The sequence below is a fragment of the Amphibalanus amphitrite genome, unplaced genomic scaffold (genome assembly GCF_019059575.1).
Source record: "Amphibalanus amphitrite isolate SeventyFive unplaced genomic scaffold, NRLGWU_Aamphi_draft 001372F_arrow, whole genome shotgun sequence".
NCBI classification, from domain to species: domain Eukaryota; kingdom Metazoa; phylum Arthropoda; class Thecostraca; order Balanomorpha; family Balanidae; genus Amphibalanus; species Amphibalanus amphitrite.
The window spans coordinates 36415-62696 of NW_024882865.1; the positions used below are offsets into that span (position 1 = coordinate 36415).

The window sequence follows — 26282 nt, forward strand, 5'->3', positions numbered from 1 at the left end:
GCTGGTTAAAAGGGGCCTTTTGGCGTCCAGAAGTGACCCTACTTATTAAAGTGTCTCAACCATCAACCCAGCGGGCCCAAATGTCAGCCATAGCCATACAGGCGTATGTGTGCCCATTCTCCTCACCCAAAGTATATACCTACTTTATACGTTTTATTTTGGCATAACGAGGCTTGGTTTATAAGCCTGGCGCCGCTTGCTACCTTCTCAATCACCCATTTCACATAAAAGCATGCATACCATCTAACCTTGCGTGCGCCCGCGGGGTAAAGGTCGTGACCCGCTTGGGGCGGCGTTACTGAGCCCTCACTGCCACTGCGGGTCGATCGGGTGGCCGCTTGTTGCCCAGCGCACGGCATAACAAGCAGCGAACAAAGCGAGCGTTCGCTGTGGCCACTGCCCCTGTGCGATGATCTTTAGCGGCGCTGAGGAGGTCAGTCTCATGGAACAGGCCGCGGCCATGGACACGCTCCCAACAGAATCACGTCATTCTGTAGGGGGGGGGGGGGTGTCAACGCCGCTGGCCTGGAGCTTTTTGATGGAGTCAGTCTCGCGTGCGTGTGGTGGTTTTGTGGGTTGTTATGTGTGCTTGCTGCAGAGGTTAGTAAATTTAAATTAATTAAGTGGGTACATGCAGGCGACACGTTCAGAACACCATAAACGTCTTTGTTATTTGTGCTTGTCGTAGTAAGAGTTCGCGGCCCGTCCCAGCTCCCTGATGCATCGGATAAATTCAACATTGCCTTTGCTAACTGGAAACTCACCCTTCAAATGTGACTAAAACGTAGGCTTAGCCGCTGCAAATATCTAATATATGTATAGTTTTATATGCTCCTACTATTCGCGGAAAGTTTCAAAGCAATCGAGATCGGTAAAGCTATGGACGAGTACCTAATCCCATATGATATGCTTAGATGGCTTAGATTATGTCTTGACATACGACCGTCTTATGTAACTCGAAGTTATTATGTGAGCCTGGTCTCGCATTTGCATATCATATTCCTGGACATATGTGCAACAAAATGTACGGAAGCAGCAGGACATTGTTCTCGTGTCATTTTAGACAATAGTGAAAACTCAAGACACGTTGGAAAACCATCCCCGCCAAGAATCATATAACCATAACCGCGGTTCTTCATCAACGTCATTTCCGTTCCGTTCCGTTCCGTTTATTGATTATAATTTGGGATCACACATTGAACAATTCATAATTTATGGCACTGTCAAACGGGATTGGTCGGAAAGGATTCACATGTTAGTTTTGTTAGAATACGGACAGTTAGTGTTAAAGGTTATATTGGGGAGTTTGACAGTGCCTAACCAGACGGTAACACAAAGACGAGATCAAAAAGACGAGTCAGCGGCCGTTCCAGAGAGCGGCGACCCAGCACCGCCGCCGAGCGCAGCGGCCATCCGGCACCCGGCGCCAAGCACCAGCCGGGCCTTGGTCGATGGGGATGGTGCCCGGAGAGCGGCGACTCAGTATCGCCGTCCAGCACACAGTCATCGGGCGTTCGACGCCGCCATCCCGCCGGTCCGAGGTCGGCAGTAGCGCCACAGAGGTGGCGCCTGCTCCACCAGTGGCGCTCGTCCCACCAGTGGCGCCACCCCATGGCAGCACGAAGATGTAGTCCGTTGTCAAGTCAGGAGAGGGGGCACCGCTGCCGGTCACCGCAGCGGTCGCAAGGTGCCGGTCGTCGCACATCCAACGGGCCGCGTCCCGAGAATGAAGCCATCGGGCTGCAACCGTGGGTAGCCGCCCTGTGCGCCACAAGGACGGCACCTCCTCAGGGAGCGGAAGCAACAGCCGCCATCCGTCGCAGGCCGCAGCAGCCCCCAGCAGCATGGCACCGCGGTGCCATGCTGAAGCCCGCGCCATCGAAGCCCGCGGGCTTCGACCGGACCCTGTCCAGCCGTGTAGCTCAGCTGTAGGGGCAGATGGTCGGAGAGGAACGTTAGGCCGGGGTCAATCACATTATCGTTCAGGGGTCGGGAACGTAGGCAGGTACAAACTGGTACGATGCTGGGGTATTTAAAGAATTGGAAAGAAAACTTGAGTAGCGTAGTGTTGAATGGCCATTGTAAATCTGTATATGAATTCATGTATGAATAAATATGAATAAATATTCATTCCCACCTATAAGTTCAATATTTGCTCACCAGCTTATATCATCAAATGATGTTGCCTTTTACAGATTCCTTTAAGGCTAATTACCAACCCGTGTCACTATGGCTGATCAAAAACAGGCGTTCAATACGCACATTCCAAGAATGTTTTGACCTGCTGTTTGTCCAACGGTAGCGACGGGAAGGCAGGCACCGCCTGTCTGCTCCTCGATCCACACAATGTTTTTACTGCTAGTTATTATCCAGCGCCTATAAACGGCTGTCTGAATTCGGTCTGGGGGTAAAGTGGGTCCGATCCGTTCTGCAGAAATGATGATTTTCTACTGACATCACACAAATGTTTCGTTGCACGAGCAATTAGTTTAACCTTTTGATGAATAAGACCTTCTCTATCGGTTCAGAACATTTCCCAGAACCGAAATTAACACGTTTCTGCCGTGCGATGCCATTACTGCCTATTTTAGCCATTCCGTAACTGGAGGAAACGTCCATTTCCTCGATAGTCGATATAATGCCGTCGGTCGGTGTGGCTATCGGTGTGGTCGGTCGGTGTGCACTATGCAGTTGCACATTCATTGCACATTGCACAACTGTGATTAGTGATCGGAGCGTCCTCTGTAGAAGGTATCTGCCACCTAGCGGCCAACGTCGCAAATGTCAGGGCCCAGGTGCGAAACGACAAAGATAAAGGCTGATGATGTTGGTATCGAGGAGGGACGAAGGGGATATCAAGAGAGACTACTTGAATACCTATAAGAAGCAGAAGTATGCCTTAGGTATTCAAATTGTGATTGGGGTCGATTTTGTGACCTCTAGATATTAACTATTAAGTCACCTAGAAATAGCCAAACTGCATCGTCTTCTGACGGAACCGTAAGAAGCACTCCTAAATAGATTTGGAAAATAGCTACAGTGCATATTTAATGAATGGGTCTTTTGAAAATAAATTTGAATGTCGTATCCACAATCTCATGTTTTGACAACTTCTACAGGGACATATTCAAACGATTTAAAAAAGAGACTTCTTATGTTCAGCTCAACAGTATTTATTAATTAATCGACTGAAATGCAACGTGATCATCTCTGGTCAGGTCATGGGCTGACCTAAGGTCAACTTTCAAAGTGGACCAATTAAGATCAGATTTTAATAAAGTACATTTAATGTGTCCGGCGAGAGAAACGCAGCATAAGTAAAAAAGCGTTGTTGTCGAAGCAAGCGTTGGGTGAATTAAAGTTTAAATTTACCCGAAACAAATTAATTTATTTTCTGTCATCTCGATTTCACAGCATTCAACATGGTTCAAATATAAGTAGATATCAGCCGATAAGCGAAAAAAGCAGATAACATTCGAATGTTTTCATTGATTTATAGCTTTGTAGCAGTTTACTGATTAGGAACAAACTTGTCGAAAAACGTTGAGATCGTCGAGCTTCGACCTTTGATGACATCTGAACTTTGATGGCATTACCGAAAAACACCGAAACATTCACTTGTGACTTTTTCATTTTTGACTACCCATCCTACCTCCCCTACCCTTGTCTCTTCATGGCCCATGAGCCGTGTAGAAAAGGGAGAAGACGCAGCATATGTGTCGTGATCGGACCATCGTTCTAGAATGGAGATTTGACCGATGATCACATTGTTCAATCCGAATCCCGCCGAGTTGCGTCATTATCGAGCGAAGTCTGTGCAGTATGCAATCTACATTCTACAACGGTTAGAAAGCAGGTAGTCATCACTTGCTCCTAAGATGGTAGGTTTCTAAGCACCTAACTAATTGCTGAGAAAAGGCCAGCTGCAGGGTACATAATGTGTATTCGTCACTGCCACACTTAGCATACACGTAGTGACGATTGGTAAGGTAATCGTCGAACTTGCGATCATTTGCATTATGGTGCATGTAGAATTAGATGATACGTCAGCCATCGCAGAGAAAAGCATCACACAAACCTTCGAGAAAACTACTCATCTACGAAATCCTACCTGAGATATGGCAAGTGGAGCATTGTCCTAATTAGCTATGCAAGTGAGATCGCTAGTATAATACTGATTATAGTATATTCAACAAAAATAATGACGCCATGAATATTACGAATGAAATGAATGAAACAACGTTATGAACCATACGAAAACACAAGCGACATCTGTTTCTGTACAGCTAGTACAAATAGAGCTGCAATGCCTCAGACTTTCAGAAATACGGCTTGTTAAGAGTGCACTTTGTGTGACGAAGACTTCAAATATCCTCTCTTCTAATACCCGTCGTTCGTTGATTTCATTCCGTTTCCCGTCATCATGATGCCGACGCTTTTGACGTCATTTCCTCCAGCTAATATTCATCGTCTCCCTCCTCATACTCATCACCCCCAGCCTCCACCTCTTCGTAATCCTTCTCCAGCGCGGCCAGGTCCTCACGGGCCTCAGCGAACTCGCCCTCCTCCATGCCCTCGCCGACGTACCAGTGCACGAAGGCGCGCTTGGCGAACATCAAGTCGAACTTGTGGTTGAGCCGAGCCCAAGCGGCGCGAATGGCAGTCGTGTTGGCCAGCATGCAGATGGCGCGCTGCACCTTGGCCAGGTCTCCGCCGGGCACCACGGTCGGCGGCTGATAGTTGACGCCCACCTGGAGAAAAGTTTGGTCAAGTCAGCACACCGCTGATATGATGCTATGCTAATATATATGCTGGCACTGGACAGCGTTTCAGGTAAGGAATGATTGAAGGTGAACGATGGCAAGCCCTTTACGTACAGAGCCTTTACGATGCTTAATTAGCAGAAAAAGGTGGATGGCAACGAGAAAATAAGAACGGTCAGCAGCAAACGTCAAAGCACTTACCTTGAATCCCGTCGGGCACCATTCCACGAACTCGATGCTCCTCTTTGCCTTCATGGCTGCGATGGCGGCGTTGACGTCCTTGGGGACAACGTCACCGCGGTAGAGCAGGCAGCAGGCCATGTACTTGCCCTCGCGCGGATCACACTTGACCATCTGGTTGGACGGCTCGAAACAGGCCTGAGTGATCTCCGAGACGGAAAGGCTCTCGTGCTGCGCCTTTTCGGCCGAGATGACCGGAGCGTAGGTGACCAGCGGGAAGTGGATGCGAGGGTACGGCACCAGGTTGGTCTGGAACTCGGTCAGGTCAACATTCAACGCTCCCTCGAAGCGCAGCGAGGCCGTGATGGAGGAGACGATCTGGCCTATCAGACGGTTCAGGTTGGTGTAGGTCGGACGCTCGATGTCCAGGTTCTTCTGGCAGAGCTGGTAGATGGCCTGGTTGTCGACCATGAACTCGACGTCAGTATGCTCCAGAGTGGTGTGGGTAAACAGGTCTGCGTTGTAAGGCTCCACGACGGCAGTGGCAACCTGAAAAAGACAGACGTTTCAGGTATCGTTGAAGCTTGGTAAGGGCCAGTGATGGCGAAAGAATCGATCGATGATAGGACGATAGCATATTTAATTCAGCACGTCCTTTGGCAGAATTACCTGTCATGTTCCTTCGAAAAAGTCGGCCAAATAGTTACCTCCGGTGCAGGGTAGATGGAGAAGCTCAGTTTTGACTTCTTGCCGTAGTCGATGGAAAGTCTCTCCATCAGCAGCGAGGTGAAGCCGGAGCCGGTGCCGCCGCCGAACGAGTGGAAGATCAGGAATCCCTGCAGACCGGTACACTGGTCGGCCAGCTTTCTGATGCGGTCCAGTGACTGATCAATAACCTCCTTACCTGTGTGGAAATCAGGCCAAGTTAGGCATTACAAAATTGTCAATTTAAATGAGATTCGTCAAGGCGTAAACATAACCAGAGTGAGACAATGTGTTCGGATAGATGAGCGACTTTGTTTCTATCCCTATATACGGCCTTAGTTTCTATAAAACAAAAATCCAGCTCCTCTGCATGTTCGACTAGATATAACGGCTTGCAAGAGTTGTATGTAGGTATGTACCCACCAATAGTGTAATGCCCCCTCGCGTAGTTGTTGGCAGCATCCTCTTTGCCCGAGAGCAGTTGAGATGGATGGAAAAGCTGCCGGTAAGTTCCCGTGCGGACTTCGTCTGAAAAGAAGATAACAATTTTGATTGAGGATACACTCGAAGGAACCCATTATAGCTGCAGACGGCTATATCGGTTAAACCAATATCACTCTAGCATCTCGGCATTTATGAAACGCAACGAAACGATTGTAGCTCGGGAAACATTTCGAAAAAAAGAAATATTGTGATTGGTGTATGTACATACCTACTCGTAAAGCCAACATGCTATCGGATGGTAATCCCTGACGCTCCACAGAAAGCTGAACTTGCTGTGAGTAACTATTACTGACTCATACAGACGGATTTAATTCGATAGGTATACTCATAAACTACGCAAACAGCTGCCTGTAACTCACACGGCTCATCAGCATATGATTCAGACGGTATCCTCACCAACAACAGTGGGTTCCAGATCGACAAAGATAGCTCGCGGCACGTGCTTCCCGGAGCCGGTCTCGGAGAAGAACGTGTTGAAGCTGTCGTCATTGGCAGCGTTGGTGTCGGATGGCATCTGTCCGTCGGGCTGGACGCCGTGCTCGAGGCAGTAGAGCTCCCAGCAGGCGTTGCCCATCTGGACGCCGGCCTGGCCCACGTGCACACTGATCACCTCCCTCTGGAAAGAGACGTTTGAAGTGATCGATCAGATGGTCCGTTGAATAAGGGTGAATCTACTGGAATGAAGTCTCATAAGAAGAAATCGGTGATTTGCTTTTTGGCCTATTGACCTATTTATTGTATCAACATACTGATTGCAGCTGGCTGCAGCTGCATCATACGATAGAGAAATGAGGATAGACGGAACATTTTCAAGCCTTTGCAACGTATTCATCGTTCAGAAAGGATAATGCGAGGAGAGCAAAAGAACACCAAACGTAAGCCTCATCAGGCATCGGTATTCGGTTGTGTCTTGTTATGGTAATATTTTGGAACAGCAAGCAATAATTAAATAATCCGCACTTTTTAGATAGGTGGATGAGCATTAATTATCACAGTAAAAAAAGCTATTGTAATGCCTAATTACATCATGCATGTAATTTACATCAATGCTTAGTTAAAAGTAATTTAAAGCAGCACCTTATGCATACGTATTACGCAACTTACCATGTTTTCAAGCAGGGCGAAAGTACGATCAAAGCTAAATCACGGCCGTGCCGTCACTCTTGATGAAGCGGTCCGCCCAAACACATGGACTTGTATGAACCTCCTACGGGCGTGTCTTGAGTCGGGGGGATTCGGTCCCACCTCCGACATGTATCGCACACGCCTTCCCACCCATCAACCTCGATCGGGCGGTCCGGGTATCGATTTCAGAGAGTGTACATCCGCCCCGGGCCTGTGTTTTGGAATGTCGTTGCCAGGTTACCCGATTGCTATCGGCTGCCACTGGGGTTCCTGGCACCCCAAATTGCTCGCCGACGGGGCAGGTCGTCGGCAGCTCCATGCATGATTCATGGTGGTCGCCTGTGCTCGGAGGGTGTCAGACACCACGGGGTCACTCATGAGTCAAGTGCCAGACGCTTAACAGACCCTGAAACAACAAAAGGAATGCTAATAATCGTGATATTAAATGTGTCTGAAATATGGCAGCTGTGACATGACATGCATTCTCAAAAAAGCAACAAATGAGTACCTAAAACAGCATGGTATTTAGGCTTGTGCGTCATCTGATAGTGCTTTGTTGAAGCCTTTATTTTTAGTAATTTTAGTAGGTATGTACTTGATCCGATTACGACGGGACTTTATTAGTCCACGGACGTTAGCCTTCCAAGCGGTGGGGGGGGGGGCATTTTTTGCAATCCCCCTTTAGTTTTTTCGATGTATCTCCAGAACCGCTGCGCCGGTCGTCACCAAACTCTCAGTACCCTCCCGGCAAAAGCTTTTACACGTTGTGACCAAAAATTTTTCCAAAGGCTATGATAGGTTGGCCGCTGTGACGTCGGAGTGACGTCATTTCTGCCATTTTCGACCCAAAAAAGGGTTTCGCGGGAAGAGCTGTTAGGCCTACAGCTTTACAGATACAGACAAATGTTGGGAACGTGATAAGGTTGAATCGATTCAATGCTTGGATGCACCGCCTACATCACACAAAGACGATCGTTGATCGATCGTAGCTTCGTAGATCGTAAATCGTTCATCGTAGATCGTAGATCGATCGTTCATCGATTGATAGATCGTATAAATGATAGATATACTGGTGCTTTTGTGTTTGCTCTGTCTTAATTAGATCAAAAGTTATAAGCGAAAAACTTTTCTCCTGTGTAGCGAAATTTTTACATTTAGGTACACACCCCCCCCCCCCAAAAAAAAACTTAACCCGCGCCCCAGTGGCGGTCTCAGCCAACTTCGCCCTAGTGGGGGGGGGGCATATGTTACCACCCACCTCTAACTTAAAAACTAAGAGGGCTAGAAAGACGCGGTAAAAAGCAGTCAATAGCTCTCAATGCGTACTTTTGAAAGTATTTCAGTCATTTTTCATCTTAGAGCAATATTGGGGTCACCAGAGGTCATCAAAGGTCAAAATTTGCCAATTGTCATTATATTTTTCAGAAAACATGCCGTTATCTCAGGAATTATGGTAGCTAGAAAAACGCATGGAACAGCAATCGATAGCTGTTGAACTCTTCTTTTGATAAGGTCATTATCAAAATTGACCTCAGGTCAACGGTTTAGCCTCCAGAGGGCAAAAACTCCAAAAATAGCTGTTTTTACGAAGTGTTTTTTGACAATAACTTTCGACTACAAAAAGCCACGACATTTCTATAGCCAGAATCGTGTTCCTCTTGCCGAGACGCGTCGAATGAACTATAATTTTGACTTTGAAAGGTCAACTTGAAAATTTGAACTCAGGTCAAGGTCCTGACCGGAAAAGGTCGTGTTGCATATCAGTCGATGCGTCACAACAAGACAAACACAATGAGACCATCCCCAGCGTTCTATCTCTTTCCAATCGCGAGTTATTGGCAAAAATCTGTTAGTAGCCTCAAATGACCTCGGATGACCTTTCTAGAGGCTATCAGCAAAAATGACACCTAGGTCATCATGGTTGGTCCAAATCATTGTGATTCTGAAATATTTGGACTGTTCCTATGCGTACATACACACGGGTCTAGAGGCATTTTCATTTTTCTCCATTGACTTGTAATGGAAAGGTCACGCCACTGACCTGACCTTAGGTCACCGATATAAAAAAATCCGAGATATAAAAATTGTAGGCGCCCATAACAGCATGCAATCCACCAAGTTTAAAACCTTTCTGATAAACACTGCAGGCTGGGCATGATTGCAAACTTTTTTAGGCTTGGTCAGTTAACTTGACCTGGTGACCTGACCTGACATGACCTGGGTCAAAAATTTCACACATTGTCCAAAATTGATGAACCAAAAGCTACCGCAAGCGGCGCGGCGCTACGCGCCGCGGTTTTTTATTCACACGCAAAAAACGCGACAGGGTGGTAACATATGCCCCCCCCCCCCCACTGGGGCGAAGGTTAAATATTGACCTAGAGTAACCAAATTTGCACAGGGGCGAGACCTCCAGGGGGGGGCCACCTACCCACCAAATTTGGTATTTCTAAGTGCCATAGGAGCCAATCGCGAGGGGGGTCGCATCGCCCCCCCCCCCCCCCCCAGGCTGCGTTATGAAAAATGCCCTGCCAGGGTGAGGGTTAACCCTCGCCGGACCTATTGGTTTTCTACATACGCGCCGGCCGAGGGGGGGGGGGCGGGTACGACCAGAGGTCGATAAAATGCTTGGAGTTGCTCCAACGAACATCTTAGTCCCACCACTGTCTCCAACTTAGCCCTCGCCTGGCGGGGGGGGGGAGCAGCCTCCCTAAGTTTTTTTCGCGAATAGCGTAAAAGTTGGTGTCGCGTAGCGCCGCAAAATTTGGCACAACGTCTGGGAATGAGCCTTTTGCTACCTATCCTGAAAATTCACTGCCATCCGCCGCGTCGGCACACCGGTATCTCCTCACCTTCTCCCCACACGGCCTCGACTCCCCAACTCACACCATCACACTGATCACACTACTGCATACGGTGACCGGTCGCACGGTGGATCTGAATGCCTACGTTTGCGCGCCAAAGTCTGAAACAACTAACGATTATCATCAGCTTAGAGATGTTGAAATTTAGCATTTTAAAGCTTCTATATTGTATTTGTATTTGACAATAGCAGACACTCTACAGCAACGCGTAGCTTTTACGTGTCCTTAGTCAGAGATGAATAAAAGAGCAAGGCAATGATGTCGCATAAACACACACACAATGACACACACGCACACACAGTACACACAGTCACGCATACAAGTCATCGCCGAGTAAAAATACGTTTCACAGCTCGTTTAAATGCCGCGGGGTCTAGATTTCTCGCGTCTCCCGGCATGGAGTTGAGGAGACTAGCAGCGCGGTACTGAAAACAGCGCTGCCCCGTCGCTGTGCGCACGGCTGAGAGGCGCAAACAGTTGTCCTGTCTAGTCGAACGCTCATCATTCCTAGTGTCAGCATGGGTATGTAAAAGCATGGCAAGCTCGGCGGGTTCTTGATATAAAATGGCTTTGTGAGCAGCAATCGCTGTCTGCATATCACACATTTGCCGAGGCGTGTGCAGGTGCAGGTCATCCCGCGCGCGAGACACATGGTCGAACTTCTTTAGCCCCGTTACCACTCTCGCGGCAAAATTGACTACTTTAAGCAGTCTAGTATCGTTTTTAGACGAGCCGTTGCCATACACCGAGATACAATATCTCACGCGCGAGATGACCAGCCCCTGCACAATGGTTAACATCACATGCCGCGGGAGGAAGTGTCTCAGGTGGCGGAGACCTATCAGGAGGCCGACGCACTTTTGAACCACGTCACTGACGTGAACGTCCCAGCTGAGGTGACGGTCAAACGTCACACCGAGGTTTTTAACGCTAGGGCTCTCCTGAATGGTCTCGCCACCGACCCGTACGCTGACAGGTGGTAGGTTACGGGTGTTCTGGCGGGTGCCAAGGAGAAGGATTTCCGTTTTGGATTCGTTGAGCTTAAGGCCGTGGGCATGGAACCACGATGCTAAAGAAGACAGGGTGGACTCCATGCGCAGGATGAGATCAGGAAGGTTGCGTTTGACATCGGATAGGAGGATTTGGGTGTCGTCAGCGTACTGGGTCACATGAGCGTCCGGCGCGTGCAAGCTGAGATCATTGGAGAAGATTGTGAACAACAAAGGACCAAGGGCGGATCCCTGGAAGACTCCCATGGTGTTGGGAAGAGGCTTGGAAACTACTCTGTCACCGGTAGAGGAAGAGATGCAGACAGACTGAGTATGACCACTGAGATAAGATGAAAACCATGAAGGATCGATACCATAAAGCTGAAGTTTGGTTAGGAGTTGGTCGTGAGGGATAACATCGAAACATTTACTGAGGTCGAGGAGGCACAACAGTGAGACATGACCGTGGTCCATGTTCGAAAAGATACGGTTCGTGACGGAAAGGAGTGCGGTTTCAGTGGAATGGTGGCGGCGGAAACCATGCTGGGACGGGGAGAGGAGATGGTTATCGGACATGAAGGCAAACAGCTGCCGCTGTACCAGCCGTTCAACTGTTTTTGCCATGATGGGAACAATGGATATAGGACGGTAGTTTGAGACAAGGGTAGGATCACCGGATTTGTAGATAGGATGAACCAGGGAGTGCTTCCAGGAATCGGGAAAGTCACAGGAGGTAAGGCAGGTATTGACAATATGGAGTAGGATGGGACCTATGGCATCAAAACAAAGGAGAAGGATGCGAATACATATACCATCAGGCCCGCACGCACCAGAACGCTTCATGGAGAACACTACCTCCCGCAGCTCGGCCAGCGTGACAGCAGCGACACGAAAGCCGCAGGCACCAACTCGCGGTAGGCGACAAGGTACATCGGGAGGCACCCCGCGGCTAGAAAGATCGGCAGCAAATTCAATTCAAAAGTTTATATCTGTGCTTTAACGCACTTGTCCGTATTGATTGAGAAAAGAGCGGACTTTTTATCGTATTACCTAATGCGAAGTAACGCAATCGAAGTGTGATTTCGGTCCACTGTGCGTTTTCAGGCGCGCTCGATAAAACGCCCAGGCCTGGAGAAAGTTGGAAGGGTGATTTTCTGATCCTCCTTACCACAAAATGACCCTAAGCGAAAAAATGCCCGCAGGGCGCTGCCAACGCGTGCCAGCGGCCCTGCTAGTAAGGGCGAAAATCAATGTATGTGTATGCGGAGCACACCCTTAGCGCTATGATGGCTCCTTGGAGACACCTGGAGAAACCTGTCCCGGCAGAAGGGTCAGGTCCCTCGCAGACGGCGCGGCACGGCGAGAGCTCAGCGGGTGGCCTAGCCGGAAAGAGGATAAAAATAGCCGACTGGCCCGACCCAGCGAGGGGTGACCGAAGGGTGACCAGGAGTGAATGAGGGAACATACACGCGGTACTTACCGAGCAGCCGATAACAGCACCGGACGATTAGAAAGTCATAAGTCAATGCTGTATTTTAGGCGTAAGGAAGCATCCATGTAGACGGGCGGACTGTCTCCAGCTCTTCGAAGCATTGCTAATATCTTGCTCCAACGGGCGTTGGCACGTTGGAAGTTTTATCGACCACTGGGTACGACCCCCCCCTCGCCGTTTCGCCCCTGGTGGAGCTAGCGCGTCGCGGAAAAAACGAGCGTGTGCGCCGTTACGAGACGCAGAGATTGGTACCCGATTTTAAGGTCCTAGGTCAACCGGTGACCTCTGAGGTCAGGTCAAGTGCCCCAAGGTACGGTTCAGTTTTTGGTGAATAACTTCGCAAAAAACGGCCGCAAAGCGCCGATTTTGGCAGCATCGTGTTCGCCTCGACCAGGCGCGTCGAATGATATACTTTTTGTCCGGGTCAGGTCAACTTGGGGTGTTGGCCTCAGGTCAAGGTCAGGTCAGCACCCCCAGGTCACGAAGTTGGTCGAAAGAGGTCATGTCGCATGTCATTCGATTCGGCAGGCCTTCCTGAGTCCATTGGTGCCTTCCCCGACTCGCTAGCTCAATTTGATCAAGAGTTATTGACGAAAAACTAATTTGACCTTGATGACGTCATAAATGACGTCACGCAAGGTCAACATTGCAAAAGTGACGCATCTAACCTTGCAAGGAGTGCATCAAATCACGATTCTGTGTGCTTGAGATAGTTGGAGATCGTTCCCGGCGCCAGAATAGCAGTTTTCATTTTTCCCCATTGACTTATAATGGTGAGGTCACGAAAATGACCTGACCTCATATGACCTTTAGGAAAAATCCGAGATATACAAGTTGTGGGACTCATAATGGATACTAGATCCTGCAAGTTTCATTTCCCTGTGACATCTCCTCTGGCAGTGAGGGCGTTGCGAAGTTGCGACATCTGAAGACCGTGCAGAGGTTCACTTATGACGTCATAGGTCAGTGACCTGACCTGACCCAAAAATGCGGTTGGTGTCAAAAGATGCGGCTTGGATCAAAGGTCAGGTATGCCAAGTTTCAGCTCTCTATCGCCAGCGTGTTCGGAGCTATCGCGAAAAAAACCCTATGGGGGGGGGGCGGCACCCGCCCCCCCCCCCCTCGGCCGGCGAGGGTTAAGAGGTAGTGGCAAAATTCTGTATCTTACGATCTTACTGACGGTGATGGCCAACGCCTTTGTCGAATGTGTCCCTGGTGCGGTCGTGCATCTGCTCCAGCTAAATTTCTCTCGCTAGATGTCACTACAAACGAACGCCTGAAAGATGCTGTGCCGCAAGACAGTGATAGTTTAGCTCCTCAAAAGATGGCGCTAGCTGTACCACTACGCTGTGTAATAGCCTTTCCCCGCACTGGCGTATTTCCTGTTTCTTCACTTGGATCTCTGAAATCTGAATCGATTTCAGATTTGAACTAATCGATGTGCATGTCTGATGCCGGGAGGATCTGCATTGACTGTTACAACCCAGCACCAAACTATTCACGTCATAGCCTGGGCGGTTTCGGTAAGTACTTACTTGTTGTACATACAGGTTCCTTTATTTTTAAGTCCACAGAGACGTTTCAGTGACGTAACCAGCGCATTTCATAAGGCATTATTCATCATTGGCTTTAATTCAAACTTCCCAAACTTTTGATTCTTTTCACCGCCCGAGTTGATTGAAGCTTAGCAATCATGGGGGGGGGGGGGATACATACCAAGCTATCAGTTTGAGTATTTGCATTCTGTGTTGCTCTATTGTAACACTGTCTTTAAAGTGGCCTAATTTATTTGATGCCCCTTCCCCATCCAGCACTTATTCCGAAAAGAAGTTATTCGCTCAATGTCCTCCCGAAACGTCATCAACGTAGCTCAAATACCAAACCAGTCATTGTTGGAACATGAGATATCGGCAACAGTCTTGCTTGGAGCCATGCATGTCAAAATGCATCACCAGAAAACAGACGTTTTCTTCGAATGCAGCAGAAAACAGCTCAAAAACTAGTTCTGTATATTGGGCTTTGCTGAAATATAATAGTAGTAAAACACATAACACGATTTGTGGGGCGGCGTCGGGCCGCGAGCAGCCTTCATTGCGGACGGTTCCTTGCCGATGGAAGACCGAACGAAGCGAAAAATCTAGCCGACGCGACACGACAGACTGTGTGACCAGCAGAGGCGGTTGAAAACGGTGCGGACGCGGCACAGAAGGCACAAGCCCCACGTGAGACGCCCGGACGGAAACAGCGAACAGTAGCGTGCACACAGCGCCAGAGCGCGCAAAGACCGCGCCGGTGACGATAAAACGGGCGTGCGGCGGTCCAGCGGACGCTGCAGACGCTTCACACCTGGCGAGCACAGCATGAACTAGAGCTTCTTCACCTCGCCGCTGGCGCGCAAGCCGACACATCCAGACGCCAACATTGCAGCAGACTTCAGTAAAATACGTTTTACAACACATGTGAAAATAGCGGGCTTCCAACGGCAGCGCCCCAAAGCGGCGCACCTGCCCGACAGCCGCCTCCGCGCTCCGCAGAGCGGCCGGCAGCGCAGGCACAACACTCATAGGAACTCGCATTCATTCTTTCACAATCACGCTTCGATTCACGCACTCATCGCACAATCACTCACGCACTATTCGCACACTTCCTTGGGCGCACGCGCACCACAGTGCAGGGCCAGCGCCCGAGCCCAGCAGTTCTTCGCAGCAATTCACTGCTTCGATGCGACCACGTATCACAAGCGTTTGTGTGTTGACGCGCCTTGCAGGCCATTGTTCGTCACTAGCGCAAATTCGGTGTCAGCGAGCACCAAACGGGGTTCGTGTTTTTCTCCTCGGGAGCTCATATGGCCTCGGAGGCAGCCGCTGGCTCGAGGCCCGACCCCAGCAGGTCTCCCGTTTCCACGTGCGCCGCGGGCTCGTCCACGTGGTCGCCGTTCTCGTGCGGGGCCCCGTTCTCGGTCGGTGAGCCGTTCACGTTGGCCGGTGCGTCTCCAGCGCCATCGGACGGCAGTTTGTCGGACTCCGACACACAGTCGGCCACGGGTGGCAGCTCCGACTCCGCGGCCTTTGCAGGCTCCTTGGTGGGTGATTTGGCCTTGCCTGTTTTGCTGGCGGCGGCGCCCGGCTTGGTGCGGCCGATCGAGAGTCGGTGGCCGGCCGGTTTCGCCGCCGTGGTGGTTGGCTTCTTGGCTCCGGCGGCTGCGAAAACATAGATGATAGAGTCAGCTAAACGGATTTAGACATTACCAATTTGCCACACCAATGACAATATTTTTTTTTCATTTCTAGCCATTCGGAATGCCTCACGATCGTAACAAGCAAACGTAAATAGCACCTCAACGGTTGATGGATATGTTCTGGTAGTGACTGACATGCAGCTGAAGTATTAACACATTTTACAGGAATATATATTTCGATAAAGTGTGCGAATGAAGCAAAACGAAACAAGAAATCAAGGGACTAGCACCGCTCACTCCCAAAACTACCAGCCGTATCACTCACCGTTCGCCGGCGCCGCTGTCGAAGCCGCAGCCGCCCGGGCCGCCGCGCGGGACGCCATGGTTCCCGTCACCTTGCTGGCCGCCGCAGTCATCTTCACCTCCGCCGGCTTCTTCGGGCCCGCCCCGTTAGTAGTGGCTGCGCGCGGGGTCGGCGCCACTCGTCCCGGGGTGGTCTTAGTGGCCGCGCCCGGCGCTGGGCGAGCGGGCTTTGGTGCAGCGGTCCTCGCCGAGGTGGGTTTCGGCGCGGCGGGTTTGGCTGCGGCCGGTTTGGTGGGGGATTTGTGTGCAGTGGTGGCCGTGGTGCGTGCCGCGGTGGTAGCGGGACGGGTGGTGCCCGAGGCTGACCGGGCAGTGGGGGCCTTGGGAGCGCCGCTGGCGGCAGGGCGGGCGGCCGTCGTCCGCGCCGTGGAGGGAGCCGCGCCCACCCGACTGGCAGCCGTCTTTGTAGGAGAGGTGGTCGCCCTCGCAGCACCCACTACCGGCTTGGCGGCGGCTGTGGTCGTTTTGGTCCCCGTGCCAGAGGCCGTTTTCGACAAAGCCGGTCGGGCGGCGGTCGTCTTGGCCGCGGCCGGTCGCGGAGCTGCGGTCGAAGCAGCCGGCTTGGGCGCAGGTTTCGAAGCGGCGGTGCGAGCCGCCGTTGTCGCCGTCGGCTTGGGACTCGCCTTGGCAGCAGCCGGAGCCTTCGCCGCCAGCGTCTTTGTAGGAGAGGTCCGCGCGGCCGCTCCCACCTTAGCGGCAGTGCGAGCAGTGGCAGGAGACGCGGGTTTCGCCGCCGTGCCAGTCGTCGGCCGGGTAGACTTGGTCGCAGTCGGCTTGGCCTTGCTGGCGGTGGCACCGGGTTTGGTTTTGGTCGCAGCGGCGGCAGATTTGGGCTTGTCGGCGGGTTTCTTCTCCGCAGTGTCTCCTGTTGAGCCGGTGACTGTGGCAGCCACAGCAGCAGCGGCGCCGGCGGCGGAGGCCAGGACGGCGCCCACAGTAGCGGCGGCCGCCTCACGCAGACCGGCTGTTTCCTCGGCTGCCGTCTCCGCGGCACTCTCTAGCTGCTCGGACCCGGACTGAGCCGTCTCCTCCGCCTTCTTAACCGCCTGTTCAGCCATATCCTCAGCCTTCCCAGTCGCCTGCTCCGTCATGTCCTCGGCCTTCTCAACAGCGTTTTCAACCTTCTCCGCCGCTTGTTCGGACAAGGTGTCTGCCTTCTCAGCCACCTGTTCTGCCTTCTCCGCCGCCTGTTCCGCTACGTCCTCCGCCTGGCCAGACGACTGTTCCAGCAGGTTCTCCGCCTTTCCTGCAGCCTGTTCCAAGAAGTCCTCCGCCTTCCCTGCAGTCTGCTCCGCAGATTCCGCTGCCTGCTCTGCCATGTCGTTTGCCTGCCCCGCCGCCTGTTCCAAGAAGTCCTCCGCCTTCCCTGCAGCCTGTTTCGCAGATTCCGCTGCCTGCTCTGCCATGACGTTCGCCTGTCCCGCCGCCTGTTCCAAGAAGTTATCCGCCTTCCCTGCAGCCTGTTCCGCAGATTCCGCTGCCTGTTCCGTCATATCGTTTGCCTGCCCCGCCGCCTGTTCCAAGAAGGTCTCCGCCTTCCCCGCCGCTTCTTCCACAGTGTCGTTTGCCTCCCCCGCCGCCTGCTGCAAGAAGTCCTCCGCCTGTCCAGCAGAGTGCTCCGCAGAGTCTGCGGCTGAAGAAGTGACGCGCTCCGCCTGATCAGCGGCTGACTGTAGCGTCTCCTCCAGTCCTCGCGCGGCGGAGTCTGCCGCACCCTCCACCTTCGCCAGTCCAGCGTTGGCCGCATCGCCAGCCGCATTGAGCGCATCATTTGTCGCCTCCTGCGCCTCCTCAGCGCCTTCCTGCACTGCCGAGTCGGCTTCGGCCGCTTTGGCGGCGGCCGCCTCCTGCGCGGATGTCAGACTTTCCTCGATCTGGTGGACCAGCGCAGACGCTCCCTCGCTCAGCTGGGAGAGGAGGCCGGGCTGTTCAGACGGCGGCTGGGGTGCTGCGTCTCCAGCCTTCTCCTCTCCAGCGTCCGCCGAGGGCTCAGCCGCGGAGACGCGCGCCATGCCCTCCTGGATGCCCTCCTGAATGCCCTCCTGGATCTGATGCGCCAGAGAAGACACACCGCCAGACAGCTGTGAGAAAAAGTCGCCGCCCTCTCCGGCAGATGGCTCCTTTGTAGGCTCCGCCACCGCGTCCGTCGCTGCGTCCCCGGCCTTCTCAGGCTCGCCAGACGTGTACGCAGCAGTGACCGAGTCCTGAACCTGGTGGACAAAGTCCGTGACGCCGGCGCTGAACTGAGACAGCAGGTCCACGCCCTGGTCCTGCTTCCCCTCGGTGTTCTCGGAAGTCTGCTCGGACACCGGCGCCGCGTCCTGAGTCTCACCGGTAGGTTGTTCGGCAGCCGGATTGGCGGCGTGGTCCATACCCTCCTGAATGCCCTCCTGAATGCCCCTCTGGATTTGTTGTGTCAGTGACGAGACGCCTTCTCCGAGCTGGGAGAAGAAGTCGGTATCCTGGCCCTCAGCCGGTTGCTCCGTCGCCTCTCCTGCGGGTGGCTTAGACGACTCCTCAGTCCGCAGCTCAGCCTGCTGTTCAGCCATCTTCTCCGCCGACCTCTCGGCGACAGCAGCGATACTCTCCTCCAGCTGCTCCGCGAACGCAGAGATCCCGCCACTCAGACGAGCCAGGATCTCATCCGTCGACGACGTCCCGCCAGCCTCGGCCACGCCCTCCTGGCCGTACTCGTACTCCTCTGCCGGGACGGCAGCGGCGGCGGGCGGCTGGCCGGGCACGAACTCTGCCGCGCCGGGGTTCAGGTCGTGTCCGGCGGGCGTGAACTCGGCAGCAGCGGGGTTCAGGGGCGAGCCGGGCTCGGCACCTCCTCCGGACTCCATGGCGCAGGCTCCGGAGGCCACAGGCGTCACCGACACGGGCGTCTGTGGACAGAGAGACAGAGATCAGTACCGACTCCAGAGGTTTCTGTCATCGTCACAGGCGTCTAGCGAAGGGTCAGCGGGGAACGGATAGTTATGTGTTTGACAGTCAGCCACACACATCAGTCTGTAATCCACTCAATATCATGGACTTCACAGAAGCATATATCACCGCTGAGACTCAGCGATAAAGGGAACATCTATCTCGATTGGCGATACTGTTCGACAGGGGATTACCATTTAAATTGGGTGGTCTCAAGGCCATTGACATCGAAGTTGTAAATGACCTGATACAATCAGATTATCTGACAATGACTGTTTCACTGGGCCACCAATATCGAACAAAAATACTTTATTTGAAGAGCCCATTATCGATTTTCACACTTCACATAACTACAAACAATACAATACCCTATAACACAAATCACCACACCCTTCATATCACCGCCCCTACCAAAAAAGCCCCGTCACCCACTCCCCCCTCTCTCACACACACAACAGAACATCTGTGACCAATCACAAAAAAAGCGACACCGTCCACCGCAAAAACCACCCTCCTATGTTCACAGGCAGGGTGCAGGCCTGCAGAGAGAAGCGGGTCGACCCCACCCGGGCCCGAGCGGGGGCGGGCGCGCTCTAGCTAGACACGGACAAAGCAGCGACATGTCTGACCGAGCCGCGGCGCACCGCGGGGGTGGCGAATGCGGCGCACGAGCGCCAAAAAAGGCGCGTCTCTCGGGACGAGCAGCGCGATAGAATACGGAGAGCGTGATGCCGGGATGGGGAGCGACCGAGAGACGTAAACGGAGCGAAGCCATAGACCGGCCACCAAAACGGGTGGAGATTTATCGTGACAGGGTGACTCAGAGGTAGACAGGTTACCAGCAGAATAGACAGGTTACTTGCAGAATTAGATGCGGGCAAGCGTGGCGGTTACCTGTGGTAGGGGTCGGTGTTTTGTTGTAAGCCAACTAGATAGCACAACAGCAACAAGTAGGTAGGAAATGAGCATTACCCTTTCACTTGACATCTTTCTCTGACTGACCCCTTCTGCAGCTCGAACATCTCTGACCCAAACTGTCCTCTCTTACCCACACACCCTCTCTGACCCCACAGCCTCCCTCCCTGGCCCCACAGCCTCCCTCCCTGACCCCACGGCCGCCCTCACTGATCCCACACCCGCCCTCCCTGACCCCACAGCCACCCCCCTCTGACCCCACAGCCAATCTCCCTGTCCAACAGCCGACCTCCCTGACCCCACAGCCCACAGGAGACCTCCCTAACCCAACACCCTCCTTGCCTCCACACACCCGCCCTCCCTGACCCCACGGCCGCCCTCTCTGACCTTGGTCACCGCTCCGCTGGGACTGACGTCGACGTAGCTCCACTGGGCGTCCTCCTCGCTGCTCGAGTCGTCGTCGTCGTCTTCCACTACGTCACTGTCCACCTCCTGGAGACCGTCGATCTCGGATAGCACGTTATCCACTGAAACACAAAAGAAAAAGTCAGCTCATGGTGCGACAGGGAAGAAGCTTTTAAGCGAGTGACGACCAGCGTCTGGAATCCATGACACACAGTGTTAGGATACGTCAATGTATATGGGTCAGGGAACATCATTCAAGCCGTAGTCCCTCTTGTTGCGGAGCATTTTAAATAAGAGGGTTCATGAGCTGCGCGAATACATCAGGCCGCTCATACGTGATACAGAAGTCAAACATGCTCAATAATTAACGTGGGTGGGGTTAGGGGGGGGGGGGAAGCAATCCTTTTCCAGGGCATAAACGCTCGACGACAACAGTGAACAGTGGCCTTGCTGTGATATGAAGCGACGCTGTTCCTCGCCAGCCAAGATCTGGTCCCTGTTGCTCGATATGACAGCACCTGGTTATTCCACCTCATCCTACTTGCTACATACATAATTCCACAGACGCATTGTGCAAACGTCAGGTCCTATTCTGCGCAGCACTGCAGTTTAATATATTCACCACACGATTCCCAAACCTGACCGAAACCGCAAAGGATCCACAATCCAATCCTCCATCTCTCCAAGCGCACTTACTTTTTGATTAAATTTGCCTCCCCACATCAACCAAAAGCAGCGAGAAAGGTCCAGCCTCCTTCCACTACAAATCTGCATTGTCCTACCATCATTTCCAACTCCCACGTCAAAATATCTGCGTTCTGAGGTCAGCCTCCGTCCTGCCCCACTAGCTGAGCTCCGACATCAAACGGCGACCGACGGGCCGGTAACGTACCGACATTCACCCCACATCCGCCGGGGAGGGGGAGGGGAGGGGGGCGGAGAGGTGACCTTCACAACTCGGCTCACCTGTGGTCAGCACGGGGGCGTGGGGAGGGGGAGGGAGAGGGGGAGCGGCGGAGAGATGGGGCTGCACGACCGCTGCACACTGGGCCGGGGGTCCGGAAAAGTGCTAGAAATTATTTGTGATTGAGTTGTTGATCTCAGTGACAAGCAAACATGCTAAAAACGAAGTGGGGCTGCTCAACCCTCGCCGGACCTATTGTCGGACCCCCCACCCCCTCGGCCGGCCGAGGGGGGAGGGTTGGTACGACCCCTTTTTGCCGTTTCGCCCCTAATGGAGTTAGAGCCTCGCGGAAAAAACAAGCGTGTGCGCCGTTTCAAGGCGGAACGATTGATACCCGATTTTAAGGTCCCAGGTCAACCGGTAACCTCTGAGGTGAAGTCAAAAAGCCCAAGGTAGGGTTTGGTTTTTGGCAAATAATTTCGCATGACCGGTGTGACGTCATAAATGACGTCACGGAAGGTCAAAAATGCAAAAGTAAAGCATCGGATCTTGCAAGGAATGCACGAAATCACGATTCCGTGTGCTTGAGATAGTTTGAAATCATTCCATGCGCAAAAACAACAGTTTCCTTATTTCCCCATCCACTTTTAATGGTGAGGTCACGTGACCTCGAAGAGTAGCAGGCATTAGCAAAAATTGCGAGTAGGGCATGACAGAAAGATGATTGGTGGTTTGTATGGCATGGCCATTTTTAACGGCTCGAAATAACATTTCTCAAAAAGTCTAACTAAAGAGCAAGTTGTTGTTGATTATCACTGACTTGTGTTTAGGGGTTAATAATGACTGAATTTTTTAGTTTGGCCCAGAAATGTTGACAGCATTGTGTGCGTTGATCAATTCTGAGCTCAGGGACATATATTTCATTTAGATCAAAAGCGTTTGTTTTTCACAACTTCCAGCGTTTTAAAGAGCGCCGGGCCTTCAGTAGAGCGGCGAGGTGACAATTGCCCCTACATCATGTGGTTTACTGGCGCATATCTCGAAAAGTAGCAGCGAAAAGCAGCAAAGCACCTATATGGAACAAAAGATGAGTAATCATAGGCTAGTATGAAATGTTCATTTTTAGCCGCTCGAAATAACGTTTTTATAAAAGTCTAATAAAAAAATTGGATATGATTTTAAATTGCGTCTTGCAGCTGCTTGCAAACAGCTAGCTTATCTTGCAGAAAAGCGATGCAATATGTCAGAATGATGTTGGCACAGTGAACAACAGTGCCCTGAACTAGTCTGACAGGAAATTTCGTTCAAAACGACGATTGGTCAACTAATAAATTACCACTAAAGTTCATCATTAAAATCGGTAAATGTGGTGGCCTATAGAGAGTCTAAATTGTCTTGTGTTTGGTGACAACTGACAACCTCAATTTTGACCTTAGGGCAAAACTAGCATCGGAATCGTATTCTTCGATCAATTTGGGATTAAATGATACCTATTTTGTTCATATTGCGGACAGTCAGTTTGGGGGGAATTTCTAGCGCTTTTTCAGGCTGCCGGCCTACAGTGCGCTGCTTGCCGTACAATACCGTATAGAAGGCAGCCGCGCAGGCGGCAAGCGAAGGCATAAAATAGAATCAGGCTTGGCCGAGAAACGCCAAAATAATGACCATAGATAAGACGGAAGTCGAATGGTGGTCGGGTTGACATATGTAAATAAGCACTGAGACGAGAAGCGATGATAAATTTCCCAGCCATTGATGATAAAAGAGGAAACGCATCACAATACACATGACTTGGAACTTACTTAGAACAAACTCGCCTTCCTTTTGCCCTAGTCTAAGATCAGAGCAGACCCTACTCCCTCAGTACAGTCCCGTTCACGTCTCATCAAATCCGATCACACGCTCCCCTAGCTCAGCAGGAGCACCAATAATTCAAACCCCAACCGTTCTGGTCCCCTCCCTAGTCCATCTACCCAGTGAACCGGAAGCCTCGCCGAGACGCCGAGAGGGCACCGGGCCGCCGGGTTCGCTCCTCGGCTGTCCCCAGCACAATCCAACCATCCATCGTGCTGCTAACGTGCCCCGTCGCTAGTCGGCAAAATCCGAGACAAAAACGACACGCGTGGTGGGCAAAACCGGCGCAAGGCGCACGACTGGGCTGTGTAGAGAGTGGAGGGAGGGGAGAGAGGGATTAACGGGAGCAGGCCGAGGCATGGAGGGGATTATAAGACGCTGAGAGGGGTTTGGCGGTGCTGAGTAGGTTCAGCCCGCGGCTGAGCTGAACTTGCTAGCGGTACACAGTGGGTGAAACAGTTACCTTGACAACAGACGGAAAACATTACAGGAACAATGTCGCTCGCCGTCACGCAGGCATTGACGTGCATAGCATGGCGAGGAGCGTACAAAACAAAACAGAGGGCCTGTCTAGACGGCATTCCGTTGGCGGTTCGCAGTTCATTCGCCCTTACAGACACTGACCTGTGACCTTTACCCCGCCTCCAGACCAGACCGTGACCCGTGCCACATTTGGCGGAGGGTCACAGAGGCCAGACCGCCCACGCTATTCGCTGTCTGGATGCTCCGACACCGCACCCGAGCGGTGCACACTGGTCGGAAACGCCCTCACGAGAGGCCACGGGCGATTCCGGAGTTTCGGATTATTTTTATATAGATCGATTTGAAATTGATCAAATTATTATACTTAGGCCAAAAAAACTAATCCGGGTGACCAAAAATAACTGTAATCAGCCCCCGAAGATGGGGTATCCCAGAACTCGGAAACTGACGCGGAGCAAGAGGTTTCTTGAGCCGGATATTCAGAGTCTTATTGCTGATAGACACCATATTGAAATCCCACATATTATGCATCAAAATGTTCGTTATGAAGTTGCCGACTGGTCAGTGCAAAATTTTTGGCATACTAAATCCCTAACTAAGATGCACTATAGCTTTTTATGAAGGCTCTCCTACAGTGATTCTGGAATATAACTGCAAAGTTTAGGTAAGGAAACAACAGGTAGTCCCATCTAGTTCCACTCTGATTTTTTGTGAGATGAAGTAGGATTTAAATTTACACCAGGGCAACATAAAAGCTAACTGCGCATATTTGCGCAAAATTTGCAGGAGCCGCTCTTCCTACCCAACTACCGCCCGCCCCGCCCCAGTTTCGGCTCGGCCGCCGCGCCCGGCTTACGCTGACCTGTGTGGCCTGCACGCATCCATGCGTAGTTGACTGGTCATTAAAAACAGATGCGCTTGAGTTTATGAATTTTGTGAAAAGCGCGTGTTATGTATGCATTTATGTATGTATTGACATCAAAAGCCTTCCACACATTGCGTGGCGATTACGGCTTGCATTTAGAGAGCCTTGCTATTGACAACCATCACTCGGCTGAAGAAAGTGGAAATTGAAACTTTCGTGAATATAAGACGCTGCAAATATAGGACACCTGTCACTGACGTCGGGTTACCTTGGGCCGTCTTTTGACATTAGATCACAATTCCGGTATTCAACCCTGGCCGGACCGATTGGTTTTCTATATTGACCGGGGAGGGTCGGTACAACTCCCTCGCCGTTTCGCCTCTAATTGAGCTAGAGCCTCGCGGAAAAAAACAAGCTTGTGTGCCGTTATAAGACGCAAAAATTAGGTAGGGTGAATAGGTCAAAAACGCCCCCATTAAGCGCGAAACCTTCTGACACTCAACCCAACACAGATTACTCAAACCTTTGGGCACCATCATGTAGCTCATTCTTTTTACTACGCTTTGAGACCAAGAAAAGACACCTGCGTGTGGTATTTAACCCCCCAAAAAGGTTTTCGCATACCCTTACAAAAGGGCGTTTTGCCCCACACCCTGGGTAATACGCCCACACCCATGTGCAAAGCGCCCCCACCCCATCCAGCAACAGAAAATGATGAACATGGCAGAACTTGACGTCATTCTGAAGTCATTTGTGATCAACCTATCAGTATCATAGCCTTTGGAATACAATTTTGTTGCAATGTGTAAAATAGATGCCCAGAGGAGTCCTGAAAGTTTGGTGACGATATCTGCAGTCGTTTAGGATATATCAACAAAAAAGGAAGGGGAGGCCTTTTCGGCACCCACCTACAGGGCGCTACCCTGCACTCTCACCACCGTGCAAAACGCCCCCCTTTCAGAAAACTGGGGGCGTCTTGCCCCATGCATCGAGTAGGCGTCTTTCCCCATCCACTCCATTTCCGGTCAACAAAATATTGACAAAAAACGCGCCACTAACGCCGTAGCATAATAAATTCAACAGAATGGCAATAAAGCGCAGTTTTTAGTGATGTGCACAATAGCAAATTTTGTGATATAAAGAGGGCATCAAAATCTTAGGAATCTTCTGTAAAAACAACAAAAACAACACCCAAAACCAACATCAGCACCTACCCACGCTGCTCCTCAAGACGCAGAACCGGAAATAGAGACCTACGTAAACAAGCAGCTGACTGTTCTGAAAGACAGGATAAAACACCTATCCGTCGATAAGAAATACGATTTTTTTAGGGGAGGCGTTTAACCCAGGGGTGCGTTTTCCCCACAGTTACCCTACTACCCGATTTTAAGGTCTTAGGTCAGCCAGTGACCTCTTAGGTCAGGTAAGTGCCACAAGGCACGGGCTCGGTTTTAGGTTAATTACTTTGCCAAAAATGGTCGCACTGCCGCGATTTTGGCATCATCGTGTTTGTCTAGCTCAGGCGCATTGAATGCTATACTTGGTGTTCGGGTGAAGTCAACTTAAGGTGTTAACCTCGGGTCAAGGTCAGGTCGGAGCCCCTCAGGTCACGAAAATGGTTGAAGGAGGTCATATTGCATATCATTCTATTCGGCAGGTCTTCCTGAGTCCAATGGTGGCTTTCCCGACTCTCTAGCTCCATCTGATCAGGAGTTATTGACGAAAAACTTATATGGTCTTAGTGACGTCATAAATGACGTCACGCAAA

The 26282-nt window shown here is 51.5% G+C and overlaps 2 protein-coding genes across 8 annotated transcripts in view; both read right to left on the minus strand.

Moving 5' to 3' along the window:
• Positions 1 to 3924: 3924 nt before the first annotated feature.
• On the minus strand, positions 3925 to 7374 carry LOC122372555 (tubulin alpha-1 chain-like). Its single transcript, XM_043349858.1, has 6 exons — positions 7257 to 7374; positions 6549 to 6768; positions 6072 to 6176; positions 5651 to 5847; positions 4965 to 5492; positions 3925 to 4751 (listed from the first exon to the last, which is right to left on the minus strand). The coding sequence occupies exons 1-6, from the start codon at positions 7257 to 7259 to the stop codon at positions 4458 to 4460; spliced, it is 1347 nt and encodes a 448-aa protein (XP_043205793.1). The 5' UTR covers positions 7260 to 7374; the 3' UTR covers positions 3925 to 4457.
• Positions 7375 to 14614: 7240 nt separating this feature from the next.
• The window catches only part of LOC122372553 (mucin-19-like), a 38358-nt gene continuing 26690 nt past the window's right edge, over positions 14615 to 26282 (minus strand). For 6 of the 7 annotated variants that reach the window (XM_043349852.1, XM_043349855.1, XM_043349857.1 and 3 more), the window contains 3 exons: positions 20391 to 20530; positions 16126 to 19048; positions 14615 to 15822 (listed from right to left, as the gene is read on the minus strand). In XM_043349852.1, coding sequence (XP_043205787.1) covers positions 15464 to 15822; positions 16126 to 19048; positions 20391 to 20530 — 3422 coding nt within the window. In that variant the 3' untranslated portion in view covers positions 14615 to 15463. The remainder of the gene's footprint in view (positions 15823 to 16125; positions 19049 to 20390; positions 20531 to 26282) is intronic. The other variant, XR_006254889.1, reaches the window with a different exon arrangement.